General features: G+C 54.4%; 1 protein-coding gene across 1 annotated transcript; it reads right to left on the bottom strand.

Annotated features, from left to right (window-relative positions):
- Positions 1–6: 6 nt before the first annotated feature.
- CHRND (cholinergic receptor nicotinic delta subunit) lies at positions 7–27,986 on the bottom strand. The gene is made up of 12 exons (XM_044422439.1): positions 27,923–27,986; positions 19,573–19,718; positions 16,658–16,702; positions 15,618–15,727; positions 14,404–14,559; positions 12,243–12,358; positions 9,853–10,053; positions 8,890–9,001; positions 7,387–7,501; positions 2,838–3,048; positions 2,580–2,704; positions 7–189 (listed from the first exon to the last, which is right to left on the bottom strand). The coding sequence occupies exons 1-12, from the start codon at positions 27,951–27,953 to the stop codon at positions 7–9; spliced, it is 1,551 nt and encodes a 516-aa protein (XP_044278374.1). The 5' UTR covers positions 27,954–27,986.

Raw genomic sequence — 27,986 nt, 5'->3', positions numbered from 1 at the left:
CTGCTCTTACAGGAAGCACTTTTTGTGCTCGTCGTAGTCAAAAGGGTCCCCCTCGAAGGGAAGGGGTGGCGGGTGGTTGTAGGCACCCATCAAGAAGATCCAGAAGGTGCCAAGGCTCAGGATCGGAGTGACCAGGAAAAGGCAGAGGCGGTCCACCGTGCGGGCGATGCGGTTCCAGTTTTCCTTTTCCTGCAAGCGAAGGTGCATTGAAATCACAGGCTTGGAGGCGGGCAGGAGACCTCCCAGCCTTGCCCTCCAGGCGCACCAGCTGCCCAGTCCCCCCGGCTGACCCTTCCCCGTCCCTGGCTCAGCCTAGCAGTCGGAGCAGAGCCCACCCAGAGAGCAGGCGTGTCAGGTTGTGGCCGCCCTGCTCAACATGGGGCACATGCGTGAGTGTGCTGTGGTCTGTCCGCGTGGCCCGCCAGAGCTGAGGGGAGAGAAGAGGCAAGAGAGATTTGGAAATGGGAAAAGGATGTCCTTGCAGAGGAGAGAAGAAAGCAACTGGCCAGGTTACAACATCGAATCCGGTCATTAACCTGCTGGTGAGGAACATGTAGCCCTCTGGATGCTGATGGACTACAATGCCCATCAGTGTGCACTGACATAGCCAATAGTGAGGGAAGATGGGAGATGCTGCCCAACAACCCCTGGACATGCTCAACCTCTGGACTAATCCTCTCCACAACAGGGGAAGAGGAATTAACGGACCATTCCGGAATGCTGCGGCCATTGGAGGGGAGCCGGAAGCGACCCATGGCTTCCCTTTCCTCTCCTTTCTTTCTTCAGGGGAGGAAGGGAGCGGCGTGGCTGCTCCAGAAGCACAGCACCAGGGAGATCCATTCTGCTGTAGGACCACAGTGAGCCTGCGCCCCAGCCATAGGGCAACTGGACAACCAGCTCGGCCCAACACGTTGGCCAAAGAACAAGCCGCAGCAGAGGACTCTTCCCCTCTCCCTGCCAGAAGAACCACCCGCAGCATTCCAGCTACAGCAGTGACATGCTCTTGGGACCGCCGCACCACACGGAAGCAGGCGCTCTCCGGCCCACCCCTCATGGCAGTCAGATTATCGGCGTGGCAATGTGTAAGGTTTTTCCTTTGAGGGGGACACCCTTTCAAGGTGTCTAAGTTTCCTCCTGGACTGACAGAAAGACAAGCAAGCAGGGCCTGAGCTTTCCCTGGAAGCAAAAATTGCAAAGCTGAGGCTGTCCTGCTCTGCACACGTCGTGAGAAGGCCAGAATCTGAAGGAGGCGAGCGTGGCAGGGCAAGTCGAAGGCCGAAGGGGAGGAGGAGGAAGACCAGCGATGAGACGGATGGACCCCATCAAGGAAGCCACAGCCTTGGACTTGCAAGAGCTGAGCAGGGCTGCCAAGAACAGGGCGTGTTGGAGGGCTTTCGTGTGCAGGGTCACCCTAAGCTGGAAGCAACTGGGTGGCACACAACCGCAGCAACGGCGACAACAACAACTAGCTGCCTGCAGAACCATCCAATTGAAACCTGCATGCAATGAATGGAGGGATGCAGCGGTGGTCCTGAAAAGCATCGGTAGCCCCCTGCCACTTGATGCAAGCTTCGCAGCTCAGCTGTGTTGCACGTGGAAAAGAGCTTGGACCGGCAACGGCATCTTCTGCGTCCCGGCGGGGACGGCTGCGCACATGCCTGAGGGGCGGACGTCTGGTCGCAGCTAACAGGCCACTGGTGGGTGGATCCTGCAGTCCGGGCCCCCTGAAAATTACCGTCCAGGCAGCAGCAGGAGACGAGGGCTGCGGGATTCTTGAAGTCTGCCCAGATGTATCCGTGTCATTTAAAATCAGGAGCAGCAGGGTTAGTGCTCACAGTGTTGTGGTTTTCCTAACACACCAGGAGTGTCAGCGGTAAAGCTGGAAGAGCGTTGCGGGAAGAGAGGGGCGTCCCTTGTGTGTTTCGCAGCTGACGCGATAAATGGGGCTGCCGAAAGCCCTCCTCCCAGGAGACCCTGAAGGCCAGGCTCTAACATGACCTGCATCGACCTTCTCCTACCTGCCAGTGTTGGACTACAGTGTCCATAAACCCCCAACCAGGTTGGGGAAGGTTGACTCGGCTGTACTGCTTGAAGCAGAAACAACCCTTTAAAAAATGGGTCCTCAAACTACAGCCCGGGGGCTGAATCTGGCCCGCCATGCCCATTTGGACCCGCCGCACATGTGCACTTGCACCCATGCGCCCACCCGCCGCCACCCACCTCGCTCCGCGCACGGGGAGGCAGCGGTTTGCTTGCTCGGAGAAAACTATCTCCAAGCAAGCAAGCAAGCAAGCCACGGCCTCATGCGCCTGCCTCGCGGTGCGTGCCCGCCCCCAGCTCGCCTTGCTGTGCCACGCGCCCCACCCCTGCCTCAGTGCGTGTGCCCACACGCGCCGGCCCTGCCCCAGCACCGGTCCCCGCGCAAGGCCGGCACCATGCCCAGCACTGGCGGCTTCCAACTGGCCCCCGGTGGAAGTGTGAGGACCCCGCTTTAAAAGCATGCCATGGGCTCGATCGCTGAGCTTCCAGCGAGGCGTCTGTGGAGCCCAGGCTGCCTCCATGCGCCCTCACACGCGCACCTCGTCATAGTCGTTCTTGTCCCGCATGTGCTTGACGATGAAGTTGGCTCCTGTGATCGCCGGCTTGAGCTCACGGTAGATCTGCTCCTGCGTGTCGTCGTCGTCGTCATCGTGGGGGGCTGGCCCTAGAGGACGGCGGGAGGAAAGCTCTGAGCAGGGACCTGCAGGGGCCTCAAGCCACCCAACGCCCCAGGGCAGCCCCAGAGCCCAGAACTCTGAGCCCCGCCACCACGCAGGCCCCCGCCGAGGAATCCTCACGTGCAGGCGTGACCCGGCTGGCCAGGCCGTGCCTCTTCGACTGCTTCTCGAACATGAGGTCGCTGCGGGACTTGACGTTGAAGTACTCCTCGGCCTTGACGATGTAGCCGATGGAGCTGCTGCGCCGGCGCAGCAGCCTGTCCCTCTGCTCGGGTTCCAGCTCGGCGGGCCGGGACATGTGCAGGAGGCGAGGGAGGGTCTCCAGGAAGAGCTGAGGGGACGGGAGAAGAAACAGCACGGGTGGGTTCGGCAGGCCCCGGCGGCGAGGCGGCCGCTGCTGGGAAGAAGCTCCGAGCGCTGGAAATGGGAATGGTGCCGGGGCTCGCAGTGGGACCAGACGGGAAGAGACATGCCCCGTGTGGCCAGAAAATGGCACCCTTCCTTGGGCTGACCTGGCCATCAACGCACTCATGATATACTGGGGGTGCCCCAAAATGTATACCCATTTTTAATTTTAATACCTTTTATTTAAGTGCTATTTTAAAAATTAGTATTTTAATAGTTTTAATCGCTCCCTCTTGATTGAATTTATTTGTATTGGCTGAATATTGTTTTATATCTGTATTAATTGTTTTTCCATTTTTGACTTTAGTATTTGTAAGCCATCCTGAGATGCCACGCATAGAGGACGGCATATAAAAGTGTTAAATTAATAAATTTTAAGGGATGTTATCTCTGTATTATTTTTTGAAGTTGAATTGAATTATGACCGCAATGGGTGGTATGACACTCGCTCAGAAGATGGCATTAATCAAACGAATGTGTGTGTGACAGGTAGGACAGCCAAAGTCAATGGCGGAAGCTCTGTTATCACCGGGCAGCGCAAGACCATTTTGAAGTGGTATCTGATGGCAACCACTCTGAGCACCTCTTGTAACTGCAGAAGTCGAAAGTGACTTGTAGTCATCTTTTGTTATTGGTGTATGTTGAGTATTACAATTTTAATGCAGTTTTTTACTTTCTTAACACATGTGTACATTTTTGGCACCCTCTGCATTGCTATTATAGCATTGCCCGTATATCCTGCCCTTTTCCTCTTGTGGGGAACCCAGAGTGGTTGTCACTGCTCCAGTATATCCTCGCGACGACATGTTTAATCGCCAGATATTTTAAAAATTAATGGTGGGAAAAATTATATATATTTATTTTTTTGCAGTACTTTTTAATTAAATTTTAAAACAGTACAAAAAACATCGATCATCACAAACATCAGAACTACTGAGTCAGCCCCTTACCGCATATCTTTTAACATTCTGTAATCATATTCAGATCCATTTATGGAATCTTAAAAAACATTTTTAGATCTAAACCAAGTCCTGTTTCTCCAGCCAATAAAAAAAAGGTTCCAAATTTGATAGAAGTCACTATCTTCTTTCTCCTTCTGTGGTAAGATCAGTCCATCCATTTCTTACAGAGTCCCGTTTTCCTTGACCAATATTAAAAGAAAGACTCTCCGAATTTGATAAAAGTCAATATCGTCTTTCTTCTTCGATAGTAGTTTCAATCTAACCAACTCTACACAATTCCAGATCTTTTCATTTTTCTAATATTAAACAGATAAACTCCTCAATATAATAGTTGCAAATACGATCAAATACAATTTTTGCTTACTAGTATTCCAGTCTAATATCCACTAAAAAGGAAAGTGAAAGAGAAGAAAAGTTCCAAGCTTAAAAAAGAACTAAAGACTTTTAACCCAATTTATGTTCACATGTCTAACATCCATTTAGCATCTTTAAGGACATCTTATCTAATCTATTTGATGACAACAATTATCTATGATATCTTTTAAACAAATTTTCTTTAAGCTAATTTATTAAAGTTTCATCTAGCTTACACTTCACTTAATCACATACAATTAACTCCTTATAAGAGTCCAGCTCCTTTCAATCTTTAATATATCTCGCTTGGTGTTATTTGTTGAAAATCAACCCACTTCAAAGTGTGTATTTCAATCTTCACTATTTCTTGCTTTATCTTCAGTGATTGTAGCATTTGTTGTAGGTCAGTATTTATTCCCAATGGCTGTGTTTTTTGCTGCAAATCAACCTTCACTGTTTCTTCTTCCTCAGAATCAATTTTAGTTAATTCAGGATTCATCCATCCTTCAAAAAAAATATTCCTTCCTTTAGTGGCCAAATTCGTTTCTTTTTATCCACAGTTTCAAATTTTTCATATACTTGCTGCATTTCTTTTGCACTTTTTTTGTACAATTGAGAAGATTTCCTGTTGTCTCAACATCACCTCTTGGGATATTTGTAAAGTTGTTAACGATCCTTTTATTTCCAAAAAAAATCTCTTCAGCTCTTCCATCGTTGCAATAATTTCAATAGCCACAAAGTGGCAGCCAAGATCAGTCCCACTTTTCTTTTCTCAAGATCACTAGCAGTCAGAAGGTTGGCAAGATGCCAAATACTTTGGCAGAGGTCCCAAAAACACAGGAGAGGAAATGGAGATTCTTATATCCTTCCTCTTTTCTCCTTTTTTTTATGCCAATTAACAACAGATATAGTTTTTCCACAAGTAGTATTGCAAAAGGAAAACAGGAATGCTCACCCAAACAGTCATCACATTAAAGAAGAAAGCATCCGACAATGTGAAAAATATCCTGGCGAGTGTCCAGTTGATCTTGGTGGAAGTCCAAACAGATATCCAAAATGGTCGGTGAAAGCTTTGAACTTCTATCACGTAATTGCACCTTAAAAATTTAAACTAATTTTATACCCTTAGAGAGGTTAGAGGAAAAAGTCTTTTTCTTCGGCTTCAACTTGGCCAAAAGCCTCAGCACTCTCTCATCTTAGTCGCCGTCTAAGCATCCGGAGGGTTTTTCTTTTCTTAATGCCAAATTATAAACAAATGCAGCTTTTCCACAGGTAATATTGCGAAAGAAGTAAAAAATATTTACTCAGCAGTTCCAATGCTTATCCGGCTAATAAAAATCCTAAGCTAATCTTCTAAGATGTCGAGAACTTGAAGGGGCTGAAACCACCCCCTGTGTTACTCGGTTGAGAAGTACCTGAATTGCTCTCAGCAGATATGAGATTGCCATCTCACATCAAGCCAAAAGCATGCCCAGGCAATCTGTCTTCGCCCGTACAGGGCTTAGATGAGTCTCCCACGACTTGCTGCCGAGTAATACCGGCGTGATAACAGAGCTCCATTAATTACATCCGTCTCGTTCCGACGCCATCTTGGAATCGGAAAAATTATATATTTCTATTGTAATATTGTATTGCTGCTGCTAGATTGTAGGCTTATATGGAGTTGCTGCTGTTTGTCATCTTTTAAGGGTTGTTTTAGGGGTTTTTATGTTTTAATTGGGTATTTTAGTCTTTGTATTGGGGTTTTAATCTTGTAAACCACTCGGAGAGCCCTCTGGGCTAGTGAGGCAGTATATACATGAAATAAACATAATAAATATAATAATATAAACGCTGTGAGTTGGTTAGGCTGAAGGAGAGGGATGGCCCCCCCTGTCATGCAGCAAGCTTTGTGTACCCAGATCGCCCAGGTTCCTAGTCCACACCACATCTCCTGATATATACAGCGGTCCTGGACTGTGCCCTTTCTCTGCAGGAGGGTCTGGATCCGTCCCTCGGGGGAGCCTTCTGCTCTAGCTTGGCACATGTGAGGAGCTTTGGTTCTACTTTGGTTTGCCAGCTTTTGCCATCCCAGCACCCTCCAGAGGCATCAGACTACAAGTCCCATCAGTAGCAGCTGAGCCAAAGCACCACCATAATTGCCGCAGAAAGTCTGAAATTTACAACAATACCCTGAAAGTGACATGATGGACATTTGATCTTGTTAGGGAAGGTACAAGGTTGCCAATTTAGCTAATTCTGATTGACAACCTGTTAAGAAGGAAACGTATTGCCCAGCTACAGTAGTTCCCTGACTGACAGCTCGTTAAAGAAGCAACAATATTCCTAGTCCAGTTTTCTCCTCCTTGGTGCATTTTCTTATGTAGTTTCCCGTCTATTCTGACTCTTTTTCTCTCTTTTACGTTTCACAGTCACTTCTGTGTAATAAGAATTCTAAGTGTTATGTGACTCACAACTGTCTGTGGGACTGAAACCTTCTGGAAGCATCTTATGCAGCTAAATTCTCTATACCTACAAGCACATATCCTGTATGTCTGAATAAAATTTAATTTCTTCTGACTGCACACTTTTGGAGTGCTTGCATTTCTGGGTCTTGACAACCCTGACCATTCACCACAGTTTATGGGAGCTGCGATCCAAAACTCCCTGGGCCAGACGGTCAAATATTTTGACCTCGAATAGGGGCAGCTTCCCAGTTTTCTTCTCCTATTGGGCAACATGGATTGGCAGATGTACTTTGGAGGGGTTCTTAAGGGGTGATGCCTCTTCAGGGATTTATCAAGACAATCTTCTGGATCAGTTTGCACAAACAAGGCCCCAGGGTTGCATTTGCCAACATTCAAGTCATCAAAAACAGGGACAGAGGGTTCTGTTTTCTGGAAATGCCTTTTAGTACCGTTCTTTAGAATGGGGAATTCTCCCCCCGTTGTCCAGCCCTCCCGACTCACCTCTTTGGTCCAGTCGGACAGGATGTGGGTGCTCGGTGTGCGGAAGTGGATGTTGAGTTCCACGACGCAGGCCACCCCAACCGCGGTCACCAGGAGCATGACAAAGAGGAGGTACCTGCGGAGCATGAAGCACGTTTGAAGTGCTCAGGTGTCCCACTGGCCTGTTCAACGGGTTCTGCTCTGCCCCATTGAAATAGCCAGTGAAATAATTGGCAGGAAGGGGAATCTCAAATTATTTTTACAAACCATCCAGCAACGAAGAAGAGAAATGAAATTAGAAGAGAAATTACGTGGGGCTGCCCTTGAAGACGGTCCGGATACTTCAGTTGGTTCAGGACAGGGCAGCCAGGATGTTAATGGGGACCGGCAGGTGTTCACATGTAACGTCGGTCCTCTATTGTCTACACTGGCTACCAAGTGAAGTCCGGGCCCAATTTAGGGTGCTGGTGATGACCGATAAAGCCCCCAAAGGCTTAGGACCTGGATATCTGAAGGAGCACCTCCTTCCATATGTGCCTGCCTGCCCCTTAAGATCTGGTACGGAGGTCCTTCTTCGGAGCCCTCCTTGAAGGAGATGAGGAGGGTGGCTACCCAGAGAAGGGCCTTCTCTGCAGTGGCACCCCAGCTGTGGAATACACTTCCCAGAGAGGTTTGCCTGGTGCCGACACTTTGTTCCTTTAGGCACCAGGCCAAAGCCTTTTTATTTTCCCATTATTTTAAGTGTTGAGTGTGATTTTAATGTGGGGTTTTATTTGTACAGAAAATCAGCTTGGATGGTGTGGTCTACTCTGTTTCATTGGAAGACCATCCCGAGACCTCGGTAAGCAGATGGTATATACAAGTTTTAAATCAACAAATAAAGTACTAGAAGACACAGCATAATTCTGGACTGCTTTATGGAGAAGCAAACCTTAAATCAGGGGTCTCAAACTCAACTGAGCTGGGGGCCGCTGCAAGTAGATTCTGGGTGAGGCTGGGCTGCATCAAGTATCCCACCACCGCGGTGATGGTGGGCCACTCATCCCGCAGCCGGCCCGGGCCCCGCCGGCAATTTGAAGGCCGCAGGGCCCCTCCCCTATGCCCCATCCGTCCTGGCAATTGGCCCGCGGGCCGCGAGTTTGAGACCCTGCCTTAAATGCATGTTTGCCAGTGTTAAACTGGCAAGGGGAGGTCAAGGCAAAGATCAGTCAGGCTCCTGAGAGCTGTGAATTCACAGCAAGGGACCCACCACTGGGAAGGCCGTGTCCAGCACCCCCATCTCAGGTTCCAGAGAGAAACCTAGCTGTGTGATCCGTACAACATCCACGTGCCGAGGAAAACCTGCAGAAGGCAGGAGTTGCATTGCCTGGTTGCTGTGTCGTCTCCTGAAAACCCTTCTCCAAAACTGGGCCCGTCCACCAGCAAGACAGCCCTGGTTGTCTCATTTCTGCTCTGATTGCTCGGCTTCCTTTCCTGCATTCAGCTCCGGAACCCAAGCCCCATGCTGGGCAGAGAAAGACTTACTTGCCGATGAGCGGGATGGCGAAGGAGGTCGCTGGAAGGCGCTGGGAGATCAGCAGCAGGAAGACGGACTGGGCCAGCAGGATGGAGATGGCCAGGGTCACCTTCTCCCCACCTGGAAGGAAAGCACAGGGGACCAGGTGACACCCCCCCCCCAGAACCCTGCAAATCCTCAGTGCCAAGCAGCACTTAGTGCAAGGATCAGGAAACCAAACCCCGAGGCCCGCGGACCAATCTGGCCCTCCGGAGCAGCCCAGGCGGCCAGTTCCTGGGCCAGTTCCTACAGCTCTTGGCCATACCTGTCCTACGACCCGTGGGGCTTGGGCGGCTGGCTTTGAGGCAGTGTTTCCTCACCCTGAGAAGTGGAGATGCTTCTCCCAGGGTTCAGTCAGTGGAAGGGAGAGCTTTGTGCTGAATTCAAGGGCTATTTTTGTTTTTCGGACCCCACCACAATTGTCTTTGGCTCCACAGCCACTAGTGGAATGTGGCTTCCAAGAGCTTCTCCAAAAGGGAATCCCCTCTATGGGGATAGGTAACGATAACAACAACAACAACAACAATTCAGCCTTGCTTCCAGCTGAATGATGGGTTATGGGGCAGATATCTGTAGCTCCACTTCATGACCCACCATTCAGCTGGGTGGAAAATGGCATTAAAGGGCAGTGGGTTGAGAATCAAGGATGGAGAGGGTCTAACAGTGGGACGAGCTTCCATGGGAGGTGGTTGAAGCCCCATCAGTGAGGGTGTTCAGGGATAGGCTGGACATGCACATGGTGGGCATGTCGTGAGCGCAGCCAGCTGCAGCCGGGGTCAGACTAGATGGCCTGGGAGGTCCCTTCTGACTCGCTCTGCTTCTATGTTTCTGTGAGCACAGGGACGAGCGTTGCAATCATCTCCAGGGACCAGGCAAGGCACGGGATGGGGGTGCAAAGCTCTTCCCCGGAGGCAGGCAAGGCCTTCACTCACTCTCAGCCGGCAGATAGAAGACCAGGATGGTCATGAAGGCGATCAGGATACAGGGGGTGACGATGTTGATGATGTAGAAGAGGGGCTTGCGCTTGATGATGAGGTAGAAGGTGATGTCCTGGTGCTTGTTGCTCTCGCGCGGGATGCTCGGGTCGAGGTTCTTGCGGGCCGGCTTGTGCACGATCTCCCACTCTCCGTTCTCTGGATCAGGGGAGCCGAAGGAGGCGTGGGTGGGTTGGGGGAGAGGCCCACAGCCCGGTGAGGGGTGCGGATGCCACCCCAAATGGCTCGCCACGCAACATGGTGTCCACGGGCACCAGTCCGCCCCCGGGTCACTTTCCTGCCCCCCCATGGGGTCAGAAGAGGGGCTTTATGGGTGGCGGTTCAGATCCCATTCAGCAATAGCTGGTGGATCCACCACCTGTGGGGGGCAGTGGATCCACTCGGGGATCCACTCTGAACTTTAAAGGAGATTCCTATTTGGGAATCAGACTTGGGGTAAAGCAACCTCCAATAGCTGAAGCAGGGAGGGGCACCTTCGGAAGATCTGGGGAAATCTGGGACCCTTGGAGTCCGTTGGAGCCTGACCCCCCCCCCCCGCAACACCACTACTGTGTTGCCGACAAAATTCGTGCAACTGGGACATGCTGGGAGTTGTAGTTCCAGGCAGGTGCAGGGCCTCCATTTGGGAAGGGCTGCAAACTCCAGATCGGGCACAATCAAGCAAGGAACCGAAAACAAAGCGGCCAAAGTCATCCCCGCCTCGTGCAAATTGTTGGCGTGGGCACCCCTGGAAGAGTGTATGCAGCTCTGTTGCTGCCCCTGGAAAAGGGCACTGCAGAGATAGGAAAAGAGCAGAGAAGAGCCCTGAAGGGATGAGGGCGTTACAGCCGCTCCCCAAGGGTGCTAACGGGGACTGTGCAGCTTAGAGAGAAGGCGAGGAAGGGGAGACGAGATAGAGGTGTTCAGAACAAGGCACAGTGTGGGGAAACGGGGGGGGGGCATTTTTCTCCCTCTCCCATAACACTCAAACCGGGGTCGTCCCAGGAAGCTGATGGGTGGGAGGTTTAGGGCAGGTCGATGCAAGGACTCCTTCACACAGCAGACAGTGACATTATGGAATCTGCCGCCACAGAAAGCGGTGCTGGCCACCAGTCTGGATGGATTTAAAGGGGATCAGAAGATTCAAGGGGGAGGAGGCGAGCAGTGGCTGCCGGCGCCGCTGGCCACGGCCTCCCTCCTTGACCAGAGGCGGCCTGCCGGCACAGCCCAGTTGCTGAGGAGCTGGGCAGGGGGAGGTCCTGCCCCCATCCCGCTTGGGCAACCCCCGCTTTGCCCCTGTGTGTATGGAGCACTTGTCGGGATGGACCTCGGGTCCGATCCAGCAGGGCTTTTCTTGCATTCTTGGAAGGCTTCCCCTGCAAAAGCAAGCCCCATGGTTTAAACACCCCGGAGTCCAGAACCGAGTGGGCGGCGAGGACGAGACCTGGCGCCTGCAGGCACCCACCTCCACACCCCCCCTTTGCGTGCCCGGGGCGCTTGGAGCAAGGGGGGGGGGCTAGGGTAGGAGCTGCATCATTTCCACCGGGGGGAAAACACCCAGAAGCCATCCTTCCTGGTAGAAATACTGCATTTTTCCATCTGTGAGACGCCCCCATGTATAGGACGCCCCCCACTTCGCCCACCCATCTCCAGCAAACAAGCTGCCATCACACGCATGCTGCTTCACCACCCCCTGCCCGCACGTGCCCGCCACCCACTCCAGCACGCCCGTCTCCAGCCCCCACAGCACGCCTGTGGGCCCCCATGTATAAGACGCACCTTCATTTTTAAGTAAACGTTTTAAAGAAAAAGTAGCATCTTATACATGGAAAAATACGGTAATTCGAGGCGTTCTCCTTTCACCCCTGCAGGATGATGCCCTTCCAGGACCTCCAGAATGGCCGCACCACCCCCCTGGCTGCCTCCAAGAGGACCTGCTGCTCTGATCCCCCAGGATGCCCCCTCGCTCGTCTGCTCCCTGCTCCAGCCAGCCGTGGTAGGGGTGGGGAGAGGCGCCAGCCGCTGGGACTGTGGCCTCCCCATCTGTCGGCTGCTCAGGTGAGCAGGAGGGAGCAGAGATGAGGACAAGAACGAGCGAGGAGCAAGGGCAGCTGGCCTCAACCAAGGGCCCCTCAAAGCCCCCCACCCCCCCAGCCAAGGTCAGGGCAGAAAGAGGGACAGTGGAAAGGCAGGGCCTCAACCTGAGCACTCCCGGGAAGCTCAACTGCTGTCGGGGGAACAAGGGGACCCCAACAGTGGAGGATGAGGCTCTTCCTTCCTCCCAAGGCCCCCTGAAAAGCCACAGCTGCCCTCCCAGCCCTGCAAGCCCCGATGGAGCCCCTCGCTACCGGTGAAGCCGGCCGGGTCAATGATGATCCACTGGGCCAGGTAGTTCTTCTTGGTCTTGTCATCGGTTTTGGTCATGAGCTCCATGTTGATCTCATTGGCGTTGTACATCAGAGAGCTGGGAAAGGGGTGCACCGACAGCTGTTACATGGTGGGCATGTTGTGAGTGGAGCCAGTTGGAGCCGGGGGTCAGACTAGATGGCCTGGGAGACCCCTTCTGACTCACTCTGCTTCTGTGTTTCTAGGCTACCTCTGCTCCAAGGCAAGGTCGCCCCAGCACCATCTTCAGCACCTCCATGACCGGCACATTTACTGGAGGCACCAAATGTATACAAACCGCTGCCGTTTCATTCAGTTAAGACAACCTTACGGCTGATGGGCCAAGGTTCAACAGCCATGATCCAGGGACATCGTGTTAATCCAGCTTCACATATGGTTACCTAGCTCACATATGGCCCTGGAGTGACTCCTCAGCTTCTTAACCAAGATTCATCTACCCCAGGGTGCCCCTGAAGGCTATACAACACCCCCCCCCGCCACACACACACAATTCTTGGGTCCTGGATACCTGAAGGAGTGCCTTCTTCCTATGTGCCCTCCCACCCCTTGAGATCTGAGGCAGAGGCTCTCTTCCAGGAGCACTCCTTGAAAAAGATTAGGAGGGTACCTGGAAGAGGGCCTTCTCTGTGGTGGCGCCCCGACTGTGGAACACGCTCCCCAGAGAGCTTCACCTGGCACTAATGCTTCTTTCCTTTCGGCACCAGGCGGAAATCTTTTTATTCTCCCACTATTTTAATTGCTAATTTGTTTTAATCTGTGGTTTTACACCTAATGCCAGATGCTGTGCAACTTTTATCTTTATTCTATTTTATTGTTGTCGTGAACCATCCTGAGATGTTTGGGATGGGACAGTGGCGGTATACAAAAGTTTTAAACAAACAAACAAACAAACAAACAAACAAATTCCCATTCTCTTTCCCTGACCATTTGATGGTATTCCAGCTTTTCCTTGGTTCCCTGCCTTCTGTAGGGCTGAAACCTAAAGCAGCTTGGCATATCAAGTATATTGATAGGCCCCTTTAACTGCACCCACCACTGGAATGAAGTCCCCCCACCCACCAAATCTTCCCCAACATTGGATTTGTTCCTCCCACAGAGAACCCCCCCCCCGCCGCTCCCTTCCTCTCAGCCAGACGCCTGCAGAAACTACTTCCAGATCGCGATGAACATTGTGCCTGTGTTAAACCAACTCAAAGGGACACCCCGAAGTGTTCCTGTTTTGAGACCTTTGGATCACTTCGTCAGGTGTTACAAGCAGGTGGTGCTGGGGTGGGCAAAAGGACTTGCCTCATGGCCAGGTAATCTTAAGCTGAAGGATGTTTCTGTGGGAGACTCAACCCGTCCCCTACTGAAGTTCTGTTTTCAGGTTCTTTATTGTGGGAATTGCCTTTCCCGGGACTTTTCATTCTCTGCACTTCAACCACACAACTACAATGCAGTGCTCTGGTGCAGAAGAACTGTGCAACTCCACCAGGGTTTTATGTTGTCATTCACAGGCAACCGCAATCTTAATCTTTTAAAAATGCTGCAGAAATGCTTGCAACGAATGGGAGGGGCCATGGGAGAGGATCGTGTGGTGCTCCCCCAGACTAGCACTAGGAAGGAATCCGGAATGCACCATGAATGTGCAAATGGAAGGGAGATGTCTGCAGACATTCAAATCGGGCTCTGCCAGCTGCTGGGTGGTTTTGGGTTTCATCTGGATCTGTCTGCTGGGAATAAGAAAGCCACAAATGGTGGATGAGCCCGCCTCCCTGCTTTTTGGAAATACACCATCAAGCTGTTATTGTTAGAATTCAGCAAGAATGCCTGGAAACGTTGCTCCCACATTTCGTCTGTTTCCTCTCCTGTTCGCCCTCACTCCCAGCCCAGCCTCCGTCGCATCCTGCCAATGAAGAGATCACAAGATCTTGAGAACCTCCATACCTTCGGTGTCCTTTAAGTCCCATTGAACTACAGTGGGATTTTGGGATCTTGAGGTAGCCAGCGCAACCTGCTAGCCCACCCCAGGGAGACCTCTGTGGCTGCTGGAACTCTAGGGGGGCAGCTTGCACGCACACACACGCACACCAGGAACAAGCAGAAGGGCTTGCTGTTCCTTACCTGAACTTCAAGGAGCAGTTCTGCCAGTCGAAGGGGAAGAAGTTGACGTTGATGGGACAGGCGCTGCGGAAGATGGCGGGAGGCAGCCAGTACACGCTGCCAGAGTCATACAGAAGTATATTGGCACTGTAGGTGATCTCAAATTCTCCATCGTTGCTGGGCAGGGAAAGAAAGTCCTACAGATGAAAGGGGAAGTCGCTTCTCAATCAAGCCTCATTCCACCCAAGAGAGCCATCCAACTGGCTTGGAACCTGTGGCCTTCCAGATGTTGTTGTACTCCAACACCCATGATCCCTGGCCAAGCTACCTGGGCTGATGGGAGCTGCAGTACTACTTTATTGAGGAATAGGTTTCCCACTCCAGCCCTGCTCTGAAAGACCCTCTGCTCTTGCTGGAGAATGCAGCCAGATCTTATCCGTCCTGACACACCAAGGCAGAGTTTAAAACAGCTAAAAGCATGCATGAAACATGACTGTACATTTTAAATTTTGTAGCCATAATGCATTTCAATCAAGTTCAGAAATTTAGAAGGCTCAGATTTATGGGTTTTTGGGGTTCTTTAAATGAAACTGTGAGCTTCCAGTTTCACTTCTGTGCCAAAGCAGCATTTTCAGCAAGTGTGTGTGTGTGTGTGTGTGTGTGTGTGTGTGTGTGTTTGTTTTTAACAGCAGGGAAAATGTGGCATTTAATTGTGAAAGAAAAAGAAAGCGTGTCTTTCCCTTGTGCATTTGCAGTATTTCACCTGACCACTGCGCCACCTAGGGGCTGTGCAGCAGAAAAAGAGGCGAGGCAATCTTTGCCTAAAGCTCCCATCTCAATCTGCCACGAAACTGAACGCAGAAACTGCAGCACAATAGCACTGCATAAAAACCAGGGCAAGCACACACATACACACAACGCAGAGAGGGTTCGTCCCACCCTCTCCTGCCCCCTCCTCAGGGGGTGTTTGCTGGTCCTCTCCACACTGGCCCCCCTTGACTGAAGGGCAAGCTGAGCCCAAGAAGCCCAGGGTATGTCTGAGGGCACATCTGGCTTCCACCACGTTGAAGCGAAGCAGGCCTGGGGCTGGTCTGAGCTTGGCGGGGAGACCCCTGGGAACCACGTGCAGCCACAACGGGAGAAAGGTGGGACATAAATACAATGAATAAATATTTATTTATTGTATAAAGAAGAGGATGAACAGTGGCTCCAGCAGTGCCCTGGCAAATGCTTACTTGTTCTCCAGAACAATTTCTGGCAGCCACAGCATGTCCGGCGGGAGGCGGAGCACCGTGATGCCCCCGAATTCTGACTTGTTCCATGTCAACCGGTAATCTGTCCACCCCTGTGGGAAGCCAAGAATATGTGCTCTTCGGACACTCTGCCCCCTGCAGCGGGAGGGCTCCATCCGCATGCACGGCAAGGCACCTTCCATGCCCCAGATGTGCCTCCGCTCTCTAAAAACCAACCCCTGGCTTTACCGAACTAATGGCTGCTCTCGCCTTGACTGCTCCCAAGGCCCTTCCTTCTCTTCTCTGCATCAGAAGGGCTGGTGCATCTGACCCACGGTCAGAAACGTGGTGGGAAGGGGCAGTGTGGCACGAAGCTGGGGCCAAGGCCAAGCACCTGCAGCCCAGCAGGCCCCATGGACCAAAGCCCCCCAAGACCTGCCCCTGGCTCCCACCACTGCAGCCCCTCTCCTGCTCTGGCCCGGGAAACGGTCCTGGAGAGGACGCGGTGCAGAAGTCCCGGTGTCGATTTGCTGACTGTTTTCTGGCCTGTCGAGCCAGCAAGTGGGAGCCGGGATGAGGAAGAGGATGAGGAAGGTGTCCATGCAAGGTACCTTCCATAAGAACCCTCAGAATCTTGGGCTTGCAGCAGGGCAAGTCATGGCCGAAGAACCAGAATAGAGGACCCAAGTCGCACTGTGTGGGGTGCGACAAGGATCGTGCCCTTAATTGCACTCATTCTTTGGAAGCAATCAGTGAGATTTACGGCACTGCATGCTACCATGAGCAAATAGAAACTTGATGTTTTAAATAAAGAAAACAGAGCATTCTGGGAGAAGGTCTGAAATGAACTGGAAGGGGGTAACTTCCCACCTCACCTTCTCCACCCCTCTCAATCTGCTGCTTCGGCCCTGCGATACCGTTATCGGACCCATGGCATGCGGACACTCAGCGTGGGAGCCGACCTTGGCCTCTTCTGCCCCAGCATGCCTTGCTGCTCCCTGGGATGCGGGAAAGCTGGAACTGACACGATTTATTCTACTCACATGCTCAATCCAGACATTGGTCGTCAGGGTTTCATCAGCTTCTTTCTGTGAAACACAAAAGAAGAATCAGAACAAGGAAGTTTTCAAAGGCAGAGTCTCAGTAGTAGCAGAACATCAGACTTCTGTGAACTTCCCGAAGAGGTCCTGCAATTGGGCAATATAGAAATATAATAAGTAAGTGCAATCAGTCAATCAATCAATCAGCAATTCCTCACTGGCATCATGTGTGTCAGAAGCATGACTTGTGGAAAGGGAGGCCGCACATCAAGGGACTTTGGTGTCTTGGAATTAGTGCAACCAGGCGCAAAGTTGGTTCCCTGAAGGAGCGCCTTCTCCCCTATGCGCCCCCTGCCCCTTGAGATCGGGGGCCCTGCTCCAGGAGCCCTCCTTGAAGGAGGTTAGGAGGGAGAGCTCCCAGGGAAGGGCCTTCTCTGTGGTGGCGCCCCGACTATGGGATACGCTCCCCAGAGAGGGATGCCTGACGCTGACGTTATATTCTTTTCAGCATCAGGCAAACCCCTTTTTATTTTCCCATTATTTTAATGTTTAATTGATTTTAACTGGGGTTTTAATATATTAATGATCAGATGCTTGGGGTTTGTTTTATTCTACTTATTTATTGTAAGCTGTCCTGAGATGTTCTGTCAGGGACGAGATAGAAAAGCTTTTAATAAATTAATAAATAAAGTGCAGCTGTTTTTGCAACACTTTGCCTCTCTGCTGATCCCCAGTCCCCCCCCCCCGCCGCAAAGAAACCCCAGTATTTTTGCAAAAAAACAAAACATGCAAGCACACCCCCCCCCCCCCCCCACCAGACAGAACGGCGCTTCCGGAGGGTCAGGGAGCACAAACCGATGTGCAGACAAGCAGTCTGCTCCCAATGCACCTTGCTGGTGTTATGATCACTCTTTCCTTTCTGTCGGAAGGGAAAAATATTCCAGCCATGCAGAGAGTTCTTTTTAAAATTTTATTGCAATGAGGGGAAGAGAAAAGAATGGTTTCCTTCCCATTTTTCTGTTCACCGCAGCATATGTTCATGCGCTGGGATTTGTACCCACTTCTTGGAAGGAGAAGAGACCTCACTGTCCTCAGGGTGCTCTCACTTTCCACTTGTTCCCAAGACTCCAGGTGCTCAGGAATATGTAAAAGTATGAGCTTCCTCTGTTTTAAGGAAACAAGGTTGACAGCTGGCTGTCAAAATTCCAGCACTTTTGAAAAGAGGATCTTCTACAGGGATCCACATTGTTATGATCACTCTTCCCTTTCTGTTGGAAGGGAAAAATATTCCAGGCATGCAGAGTTCTTTTTAAAACTTTATTGCAATGAAGGGAACGGAAAAGAATGGTTTCCTCCCCATTTGTCTGTTCACCGGAGCACATGTTCACACCCCCTTCTGAACGCTGCTCCGGGCACCTCTTCCCTTCCCCTTTCCCCTAATTGGCTAATAGGGCACTGAGCGTTGCACCCTTTCCGCCCGCCTGCTCCGCGCTGCCCCACCACCGGCCCTTCTTCCCCATCCAGCCCTGCTCCCCGTGGGCAACAATGGGCTCCTTTTGTTCTGCCCAGCTCGGCAATAAACAATCAGGAAGTATTTGGCGCTCCTGCCTATGTGGTGCCTGTTTCCCCGTACCTTGTGCTATCTGATCTTGGCCCCTCCTCTCCTTTGGGCTAAGTACTTTTCTTGGCTACCCTTTTAAATTTTTCTACTCCCTCGTTTCAAATCATCCTTTCACATCTATCACCGGCGAGCAAAGGCGTTGCCGTTTTGGGACAGCCCCACCTGCAAAGACATGGGGAGCAGCGGCGGTTTTGCCACGCTGGGAAAACGTCACGGGCGCCTTCTTGCAATGCAGCCAACGGCCGTGCTGGGGGGTGAGGAATGCTGGGCATTCAGTCCCACACGCTGGGGGGCCACCGGGGTGCAGAGGGCTGTTTTAGGGCCAGCAGAGCCCTTCGGGGGAACGAGCCCAGCGCTACCTGTCAGGGCGGGAACGATGCTGTTTGGGTTGTGGATTCTTTTGCCCTTCACAGCACAGAAGCCATGAGGACATGAGAGGCGCCCAAGCTGGATCAGACCAAGAATGAAGCAAGCACCCTCCCACCCATGTTCCCCGGCAGCTGGGGCGCACAGGTGTCCTGCCTCTGATAGCGGAGGTTGCACATGGCCATCAGGGCTGGTGCCATGAGCCAAGCCCTTCCTTTCCTGCCCCAGGCTCCAAAACACCGGAGTCCTTTTACCGTACAGATCTTTGCTGGCGCTTTGCAACTGGCCCTCGTTTGCTTTATTCGACTCACCTTTTGTAAGCTGCCCTGAGATGCTTGTAGTGAACAAGTTAGAAAAGCTTTTGATAAATGAATGAATGAATGAACTAATCAATTAATTAATGAACAGGGCAGTGCAACTCTAAATGCCCTCAGGCAAGCTGAAGGATAGCTCCCACTCATGTACAAAGCGCTGAGCCCAAACCGGAGACTTTTCCGCAAGCCTTCCCTTTCAGTGGCTCCCAAGGGGAGAGCGAGCTGGCAAGAGCTACACAAACCCTCTGGCTGAGTGTCTTGCCTCTCCCAGGGCCAGGGACAAGGCAAGGCACCGGCTCTCCTGGGTCCCTCCCGTCTCTCCCAAAGCAGGTCTGCTCTCAGGGTCAGCCTGGGAAGCTGCCTGCAACATCCTGGATGGAGCTGCAAGGTCCCCCTTGATGCTCCTGCTCTCCCATCGCCTCTTCCCGGTGTCTCCCCTTTGGAATCCCACCACACGGACCCTGGGGAAGCTGGCAAAGCTGAGTGCCCGGCCTCTCAGCACAGCCAGTTCCCCTAAGCCCCAGCCAGGATGCTGAATGGTCAGGGATTACTGGGGCACGGTTCAGCCAGGGGGCAACTGGCTGCCCCCTGATCCCAGAGGCCTGGGGAGAACTCACCAGAGACACCAGGTTGGAGAGGGTCAGTGCCAGGTAGATGGTGATGCTCTCGTCCTTGGAAGCCACGGGGCGCAGGTTCTTGTTGTAGCCCTTCTCCTCGAAAAGGTACTTGATGAGCTGCTCCTCCATGTTCACAGCCAGGGTGCCTGGGGGGAGAGAGAGGGAGATGTGGGGCCTTCCAGATCACCCCTGGAGGCTGATGTGGCCAAGCGCCTCCCGGAGAGCCGGTGCTACAAATGTTTGATCACCCGGAGGCAGCACTGGGGAGACCCTGCAGCCAGGAGCCAAGCAGGGCAGGTGGGCACCTGGGCATCTTTCAGAAGACCTGTGGAAGGCTGGATTGTGAAGGGAAAGCTGGTGGGGAGGTGGAGAGAAGTGGCTGCCGCCCCTTAGATCTGAGGCATTCCTCGTTTGCTGTTGCACTGAGATCCCACCATTACTTCTTGCAAGGAAATCAAGGCTCCTCCTTTCTGTTTTATCTTCAGAGGAACCCTGTGAGGTAGGTTGGGCTGAGAGTCTGTGACTGGCCCAGCTCCCTGTGTGAGCTCTATGGCTGAGTGAGGAACGGAACCTGGATCTCCCACACCGGACCGTAGAATAGTAGAGTTAGAAGGAGCCATGAAGGCCATCAAGTCCACCCCCCTGTGGTCGCAGGACACCAGTTCACACCATCCCACTCAGAGGGCTGCCCAGTTTCTTCTTGAATGTCTCCAGTGTGGGAAAGCTCCCCACCTCTCCAGGCAGCTGGTTCCACTGTCGTGTTGCTCTGCCAGGGAGGAAGCTTCTCCTGATGCCCAGCCTGAATCTAGGTTGTCACCTGTATTTCTGAGCCCGTCAAGCAACTGCAGGGCCTGCTTAACCAATCCAGTTTGAGCTGGACTCCCAGTGATGGGGCGCCTGGCCGAAGGGCAACATGGCATGCATAGCTTCTGCAGAGCAGGCTCTCCGTACGCAGCAGTGCAGCCCAGTGGGGGATTCTGGGCCTTCCGGATCCTGCCCATCAGAGGCGCATGGTGCTTTGCTAGCATCAGTCCACATGACGAATAGTGACCCTGCGGGCAGAGGTGTCTGGACAACTGGGCTCTTCCTCTGCTCACCAGGAGGAAGGGAGGCAGGGCCTGGGCTCCTCCCCAGGATCTGGTCACCTTCTAATCCTCTGGAGGTCAGGCGCGCTGAGCCAAGAGGAAGGCGAGCTTTTTCGGCAGCGTGTGCAAGTGGCGTGCGTGGAAGGGCCCCCTGTGCCATGGCTCCCTGGAGGCAGGCCAGAGCCCGGCGCTCAGCTCAGGGGGCCCCACCACCGAAGCAGGCCCTGCACCCATCTGGGCCAGGGCAGGCCACCTGGGGCCCTCCGGGTGTTTTGCTCAGCAAATGCCCCTTCCCCAGCCGAGCCCCGATTCACGACTGCGGAATCGTCAGTCCAATAAGAGCTTTAAGCTGCGACCTGCAGGCTTTTTCCACCTGCCTCATGTGCTTGTGACCCCTCCCACTGCTAGCCTGCAGCCCTTGAGCGCCTCTCCAGACTGGGGCACAGCCCTTCGGTTAGCGGGGGCCTGGTCCTGCTTTACAGCCACCTGCCTCTCTCCAGATGTTTTGGGCAACAGGTCCCATAAGCCCCACAGAGCCAGCTCCAGGCTTTGGGGGTCCTTGGGAAGATGCCTTTGATCCCCCCACAAGTCAAGTCCCCCTCCTCACCCCACAGTCATCAGCCACAACTGGTTCTCCTCCACCTCTGGTTGCCCCTCGCTGGCTTTTCAGGCTGGCTGCAGCCCCCCCCCCCCCCCACGCTTCCCTCCCTTGCCTGAGCCGCAGTGAGAGGCCAGGCAAGCAAGCAGGTGGCCATGAGGAAGAGGAGGTGCAAGACAGGGGAGGGGGCAGTGGGCCCTCCTGGGACACGGCCCCCCAAGAGCTCGGCCAGGCTGCCTTTGAGCCCACCCACTGAGCACCACCCGGGAACATGCAGGGGAGAGGAAAAGAAGAGGCCACCGGGTGCATCCAGCCGGGCAGTGGCGCCCAGACCCCAGTCCCCCCCTTCCCCGCCGCCTCCGGAGCCGATCGCCCCATGGCAGGCCCCGCTCCTTCTGCTCCTGGAACAGCCTCCCGCAGCCCAGAGCAGAGCCGGCCGCAGCAGTGCCTGGGCGCCCCCGCCGGGCCCGTGCTGGGGGGCCACCGGGTGCATCCTCACCTGACAGGCTCAGGGCCCCCAGCAGAGCAAGCCACAGCACCATCCTCGCCGCGCCCCGCCAGCTCTCCCCGGCCACCTCCCTGTGCATGTGCGCGCGCGTGCCAGGGATCGGAAGTCTGGGCTGGGACGCTGGATGGACAGCGGCAGCTGTGCCGGGGGGGGGGGGGTAGCAGCCAGAGCGGGAGGCAGCAACCCGATCTCTGCCTTCCGCCTGCGGACAGTCCAGTGGGCACATGAAGGGCGAGGAGCTGGCAGACTCCAGCTCCCCACAGCCGGCGGCCGGAGGGGCAGGGGGCTGCCCCCTAATTTTTCCCTGCCCTCTGATGTTGTCTGCCAAAGCACTACAAGGAGGACACAGACCTTCCACACCCCGATGCTTTCTCTCCCCCGCCACATTCGGGACTGTCGGAGGCTGTGCCACCGTGCGGCACAGGGGGCTTTTCCTCCGGCCCCTTGGCATGCCGGGCACGCAGGCTCCTCGCGCCGCGAACGGGGGCTGGGGCGGCAGGGGCATGCGGCGGCCGAGCTCTGAAATGCCGCTTTCCGGGGTGGGAGCCGGGTCACCCGGCTGCCGCTGCGTCTCCGGAGCGCCCCATCCGCCCGCTCGACGCGGCGCTCAGCCTGCCCCATCCATCAACGCCGCTGACAGTCGCTTCCTGACCCAGTGGAAACGATCTCCGGGCAACAGGCCATGAGGCCGCACAGCTGCTGCCGGCAGAGCACGGGGCTCGCGCTGCCTTTCAGCGCAGGGAGACAAAGGCGGCAGGAGCCAAACCACCGGGAAGCCAGGCCCGTGCGCGGAAAGGACTTGGGTGGTCTGGGAAACGCAGCGCGCCCGTCACGGGAGCGGAGCCGAGCCGAGCCGAGCCGTGCGTTTGTACAGGACTAGTCGGGAACAACCCCAGCTTCGCGGTGCCTGGAAGAGCCCTTCACTGGATGCAGCGAAGCCTTCAAGCAACCTTGCGCAGCTGCCTGGGTTGGGCGTGTATCTGCCTGGGCGAAGCCACAACCGTCCGCCTCTGCTAGCGCAGCCGCTGCTGCAGCACCCCAGGGAAGGCCGGTGGTGCCAGGGCTTCATACCCGGTGCAGATTGCCCTCCCCTCCCACCAAACAGCCACAGTTTTCTGGGCACTGCACCGCACTTCCTAAACACAACGAAACACAATAGGTTGCTGTTCTTGCATGCCGTCAGGTCTTCTCCAACTTCTGGTGGCCACAGGAATGCACATCCTCCAAAATGTCCTGCAAACTCAAGGCTGTGACTTCCTGGATGGAATCATCTATCTCATAGGTGGGCCCCCACCGCCTCCAGCCTTCCCTGCCCTGACGGTCTTCCCCAGGGAGCCTGGCCTTGTCTGAGGCACCCAAAGCACACACCCAGGCCCGTTAAAACGGCTGGGGTCCCCTTTAAATGTCTTGCCATTGTGGGGTGCTCCCTGGCCCCAAAAGGACAGCAGCGCTGAGGCCCGGTGGGACTCAGTGGGGCCACTGGTGTGCTTGAGGGGCTTCCTCCTCCACGCTTTGCCCCCAGCTATGGAGGGAGCATTCAGAGGAAGGCCACAGATCTTGATCCTGGGGCCAGGTAGAGGGTGGCCGGGAAAGGTGAACCGACAGGTATTGGGCGCCTGCAAATGGGAAGCCGAAGCGCATATGCGCTCAGTGTGAGCGGGTCAGGATGGGCACACGCCCAGAGAGACAGCTCTTGCTCCTCCACCATCGGTCACTGGGCCGTGCTGCCGCGGTCCTCTCCTTCACGGCCACTTCGGAGGAAGATGATGGTGAAAGAAGTGGAGGGGAAACACCGGAGGGTTACGGATGGAAGGCAGTGCCGTCACAACCCTTCGTAGATTCCGCGTCAGGAGCAGAATGATTGCACAGGAAAAAACCTCATTTGGAAACATCTCAAATTTCAGAGGCAGCGGCTGGCTAAGGACATTTCCACGCAAGGAGGACTCCCGCTTCGCCAGTGCAAAACTTTCATCCGCTGGAATGCTCCTCGTGTGTCAGACACTGCTTCTTTTGCATGGAGTTGCCAATCCAAAGGAAATCCAGGTCTTCCATTTTTATCCCAGCTTTACTCTAAAGAGTACAAGGTAAAGTACACAGTTTCCTCCCCCATCCCCCATTTTTATCCTCACAACACCTGTGAGGTCCATGCACAGGCGTTCCCCTGCACAGGTGCATCAGCCACATGGGACGGAGGGAGCACTGGTCCATTTTGCAGTTCTGGATGGTACACACCTGTCCTGCTTGGCTTCCGACAGACACCGGTCATCACGGGCCTTTCACCAAGGGAGGAAGAACGGTCCTTTCCAAGCTCTGCCTACCCAGGGCTTGCATGGCTCTGCCTTTCCATATATTCTGTTCACCAGCCACAAGATGGCATGAAGTATAAGCACACTTCCCTGGATTTATGACTTCTCCCACGGTTTTCATTCCGATTTGTCACAATTTAAAATTTCATGCTTAAAAGGGGTAGAAAACACTCAAGAGGCTCCCGAAGAAGAAATAATGAAAGGCCCTACAAATTTCCATGAGTGAGAAGGTCACATGAACCCAATAAATGCCTCATGGAGAGACGTTTTGCTGTTTGGAGAGTTGTTCGAGCAATTCCAACACCCTTGCCACAAAATAGAGCTTTATTGACGCACAAAAATAGAATAAACTTTTCTTTGTACAAATAAATATTTCCCATTACATAGCTGTCCATGACCTGAACCATGGATTGGCCGGCAGACACGTTTCTCAACGGTGGAATTCCTACCTATTAGTCCACATTCAAAGCAGGACCCTCTGTCAGCCTTTCAAGGCCAAGCAGCCCTTTCCAGACATTTCTCCCAGACGCACAACCCGGGGTAGACCTCTGAGTCACAGCTTGGGGAGGAGAGGCCAGAACGGCAGAGGGAACCCAAGTCTCCGTGGGCCGGATGGGAGCCTCCACGGGCCAGCTTCGGCCCGTGGCACAGAGGTTCCCCACCCCTGCCCTGAGCACTTTGCGGCCAGGTGAGGTGCCCTGGCTGCCTTCAGTCCTGGCACCTGGGACCTGCCTGTTTGGGCAGCAGCACATCACAGCTGGCATTTCCGCAGCCTCCCGGCAGGCCTAGGACAGCTGCTCTGCTTTCAGTCTCTGGCTGAGCAGGGAGCCCCACGGCTCCCACCCGCCGGACCAGCTTAGGTCTTCAGGCTCTCCAGAGCGAGGGCCACGAGTCCAGGCATGCTGCGATAGAGCGACTCGTTCTCCAGGCCGACCAGCCCCGTGAAGGCTGCCACTTTGGGTCCCACGGTGACGCGGACCCTGGCCTGGTAGAGTCCCTTGGCGTTCTTGGAGCCCAAGTCCACGAGGATCTGAGGGAAGAGGAGAACAGCAAGGCATGGCGAGAGTCCCAGAGTCCCCGGCCTCAGGGAGGTGAGGGGGAGGACGTGTCCTGGGAAAGGGGCTTCCCGACTACCCTTAAGAGGAGCTGGTTTTGTCCAAGCCCCACATTTCCGCTGTTCCCAGTCTGTGTTCTGGAGCTTCCTGTGAGCCTCAGAACATTTGGGCTCAATGGGGCCAACATTTGGGGAACATTTGAGCCCATCCACTGGGGCCTTGTCTCTCTCTTGAGAATGGTGCCCTTGGTCCCAGAAGTCCTAGCACTGAGGAGGGAAAGAGGAAGGCTCATGCCAGGAGGACGGTCTACCGACATCCTCTTGCCCAAGTGCTCCCCAAACCTGGAACCAGCACGATGCAGTGCCCCACAGGACTTAATCAGAAGCAATAATGCAGTACACTGAAGCATGTGCAGAGTGCCTGTCCATCCACACTGGCAGCCGAGCGCTCAGGGCTGAGCTGGCCCACAACTTCATCAGCATCAGTAAATGCATTTCTGTACCGCCCAATAGCAGAAACTCTCTTGGAGGTTTACAACAGCACGGAAGATACACATAAATTACAGTCGACAATAAAAACCTCTTAAGATTTCACTGCATCTGTTTAAAGGCCGACTTTAAAACCAGATTTAAACAACTGCAACAGGCCACACAAGTTAAAGCAGCAAAACTTCTCCAGCAGCTGATATTGTGCTCTAGTGTGCTTTTTAGGGCTGTCACATGCCTTGCCATGGAGGACCAGTCGAGCTGCTGCCAGGCAGGGCTGGGGGCCACACTGAGGAGACGCTTCCCTGTATGCCATGGGGACTGCTCCCTCCCAGGGCTGACTGCACGGGGCCCTCAAGGTATTGCTGGAGAAGGTCACTGCGCAGCGGTTGAGGCACTGCTTTGCCCGCAGAGGGCCCTGGGAAGCCAGCCTGGGACTCCTGCCGGGACCCCAGGAGCTGCTGCTGCCAGTCCGTGCCAACAGTACTGGAGTGGATGGAGCAAGCAGCCGACTCAGTGGCCGGCAGCTTCGGACCATTCCGAACTAGCCAGACTTCCCCCAGGTGGGGATGATAGAAACTGCACTCTGCAGGGCCACAGGCCACCCACCCTGCCCTGCAGCACGATGCCAGAGCTGAGGCCATGATGGAGAAGGTCCAGGTTCCCGGCACCAGTGAAGAACACCGCAAGAAATCCTTCTGCTCCAGCCAAGGGAGCAGGCAAGGCCGCCTGAGGCCATGGAGGCGGGACAGCTCCTCACCTCCTGGAAGGTCATGGCAAGGTCCTGATCCGGCACTTGCAGGATCCAGCGGTAGAGCTCACGCACGGCATGGACCCGCTGGGCAGATTCGTTCACCCCTTGGCAGCCGGCGCCTGGAGCCGAGATGGGGAGGAAGGAAAGAAGGAAGACGGGGGGAGGGGGTCAGCCTTTGGGCTGGATGGGAAGGTCCTGCCCGGGAGCAGAGCGGAGATGCTGACCGGGCACTCCAGAGGCCCCGTAAGAACGACGGGCACCTCGACGCATGCAGGTGCCACATGGAAACAATGCCCCCGGCTGCACCGGGGGGGTGAGGTGCTGCGGTCCATGCCCACGCAGGGCCGGCTCCTGGCCGTGCATCCCTGGCTAACAGGCGAGGGGCCTCAGACAGCCAGGTGCAGGGTGAGTTCTTCCTGCAATGCCTGGAGCTGCCAGGGGGGAGCTGCCAGCACTGGGGGGGGGGGGCACAGCCAACACGCTCCCTGGCCTCTGTATGTGGGCCCTGGAGACCCAGCTTCCCCGCAAGGCAAACGGTGGCTGGCTGGCTGGGTTGGGGGATTTTCACCAGACAGACAGAGTAGAGGCAAAGGGTTAAAAGCAGAAAAGAAAAGCCATCTCCTTCTGTACCATGAATCCCATGGGAAGAGCGTCTTTGTGTCACTCATTCACACACACACACGCCTGGTACCTTTCAGATGTGTTGGACTGCAACTCCCGTAACTCCCACTGGCCAGCTGAGAATGGCAGGAGTGGCCTTCCAACATGTCTGGAGGGTCCCAGGCTGGGAAAGGCTGATATATTGTCTCGCCTGGCCCTGAAACGCTTAACCAGAAAAGGTGAGCTGGGCCATGAGGGAACCCTTCCGAGCTGCTTCTGGGCGCGTTGGGAATGATCAGCAGAACAGGGGTCTCCACACAGAAGCCCCTTTTCCACCCTCCGAGTTCCAGCGGTTCAGGGCCAGCCCTCCCAGGAGACAGAGTGAGACAGCTGCCCCAGGCGGCAGATTCTGCGGGACGGCAGCAAGGTACCAGGAGACAGGCCTGTTACCCTGAGCCCCCAAGGGTATGGGATGGGCCTCCACGGGAGGTGGTCGAGGCCCCGTCGGTGAAGGAGAGGCTGGACATGCACATGGTGGGCCTGTCGTGAGCGGAGCCGGCTGGAGCCGGGGGTCAGACTAGATGGCCCGGGAGGCCCCCTGCTGACTCGCCCTGCTTCTGTTCTTCTCTTTGCCTCCCAAGTCAAGTGCAGTGAAGGACAGTGCCTGACAGTCAGTGCTGAAGACTAAGGCATCTGTCCTTCCAACCGGCTTTGTGCGCAGGATAGAACCAGCTGCCACCTTTGCTTCAGGCAGCAACATATCTTGGGGTGCCTCTATTTGAGTCAGCCACCCACACAAAGCACCCCAGAACTGCAGAACAGAGACGATAGGGCTTGATGCTGCAAGGAGCCGGTCAAGCCAGGCATGACTTCGGAATCCCTCACCATGAATCCCTCGTTAATTCTGGCCGACCCCACTGCTGTTCAGCCCAGTCCGGGAAGCAACGCCACTCACGTACCTTTGGGGAGGCCGTGGTCCTTCTCCCCCATGGGCCCTGCCCCAAGGCTGCGCTTCTCCTGGTG

Source organism: Varanus komodoensis, unplaced genomic scaffold, assembly GCF_004798865.1.
Source record: "Varanus komodoensis strain SLA01 unplaced genomic scaffold, ASM479886v1 scaffold127, whole genome shotgun sequence".
Lineage (NCBI taxonomy): Eukaryota > Metazoa > Chordata > Lepidosauria > Squamata > Varanidae > Varanus > Varanus komodoensis.
The sequence above is the reverse complement of the archived record's forward strand: the minus strand, read 5'-3'. Positions and strand labels throughout refer to the sequence as shown.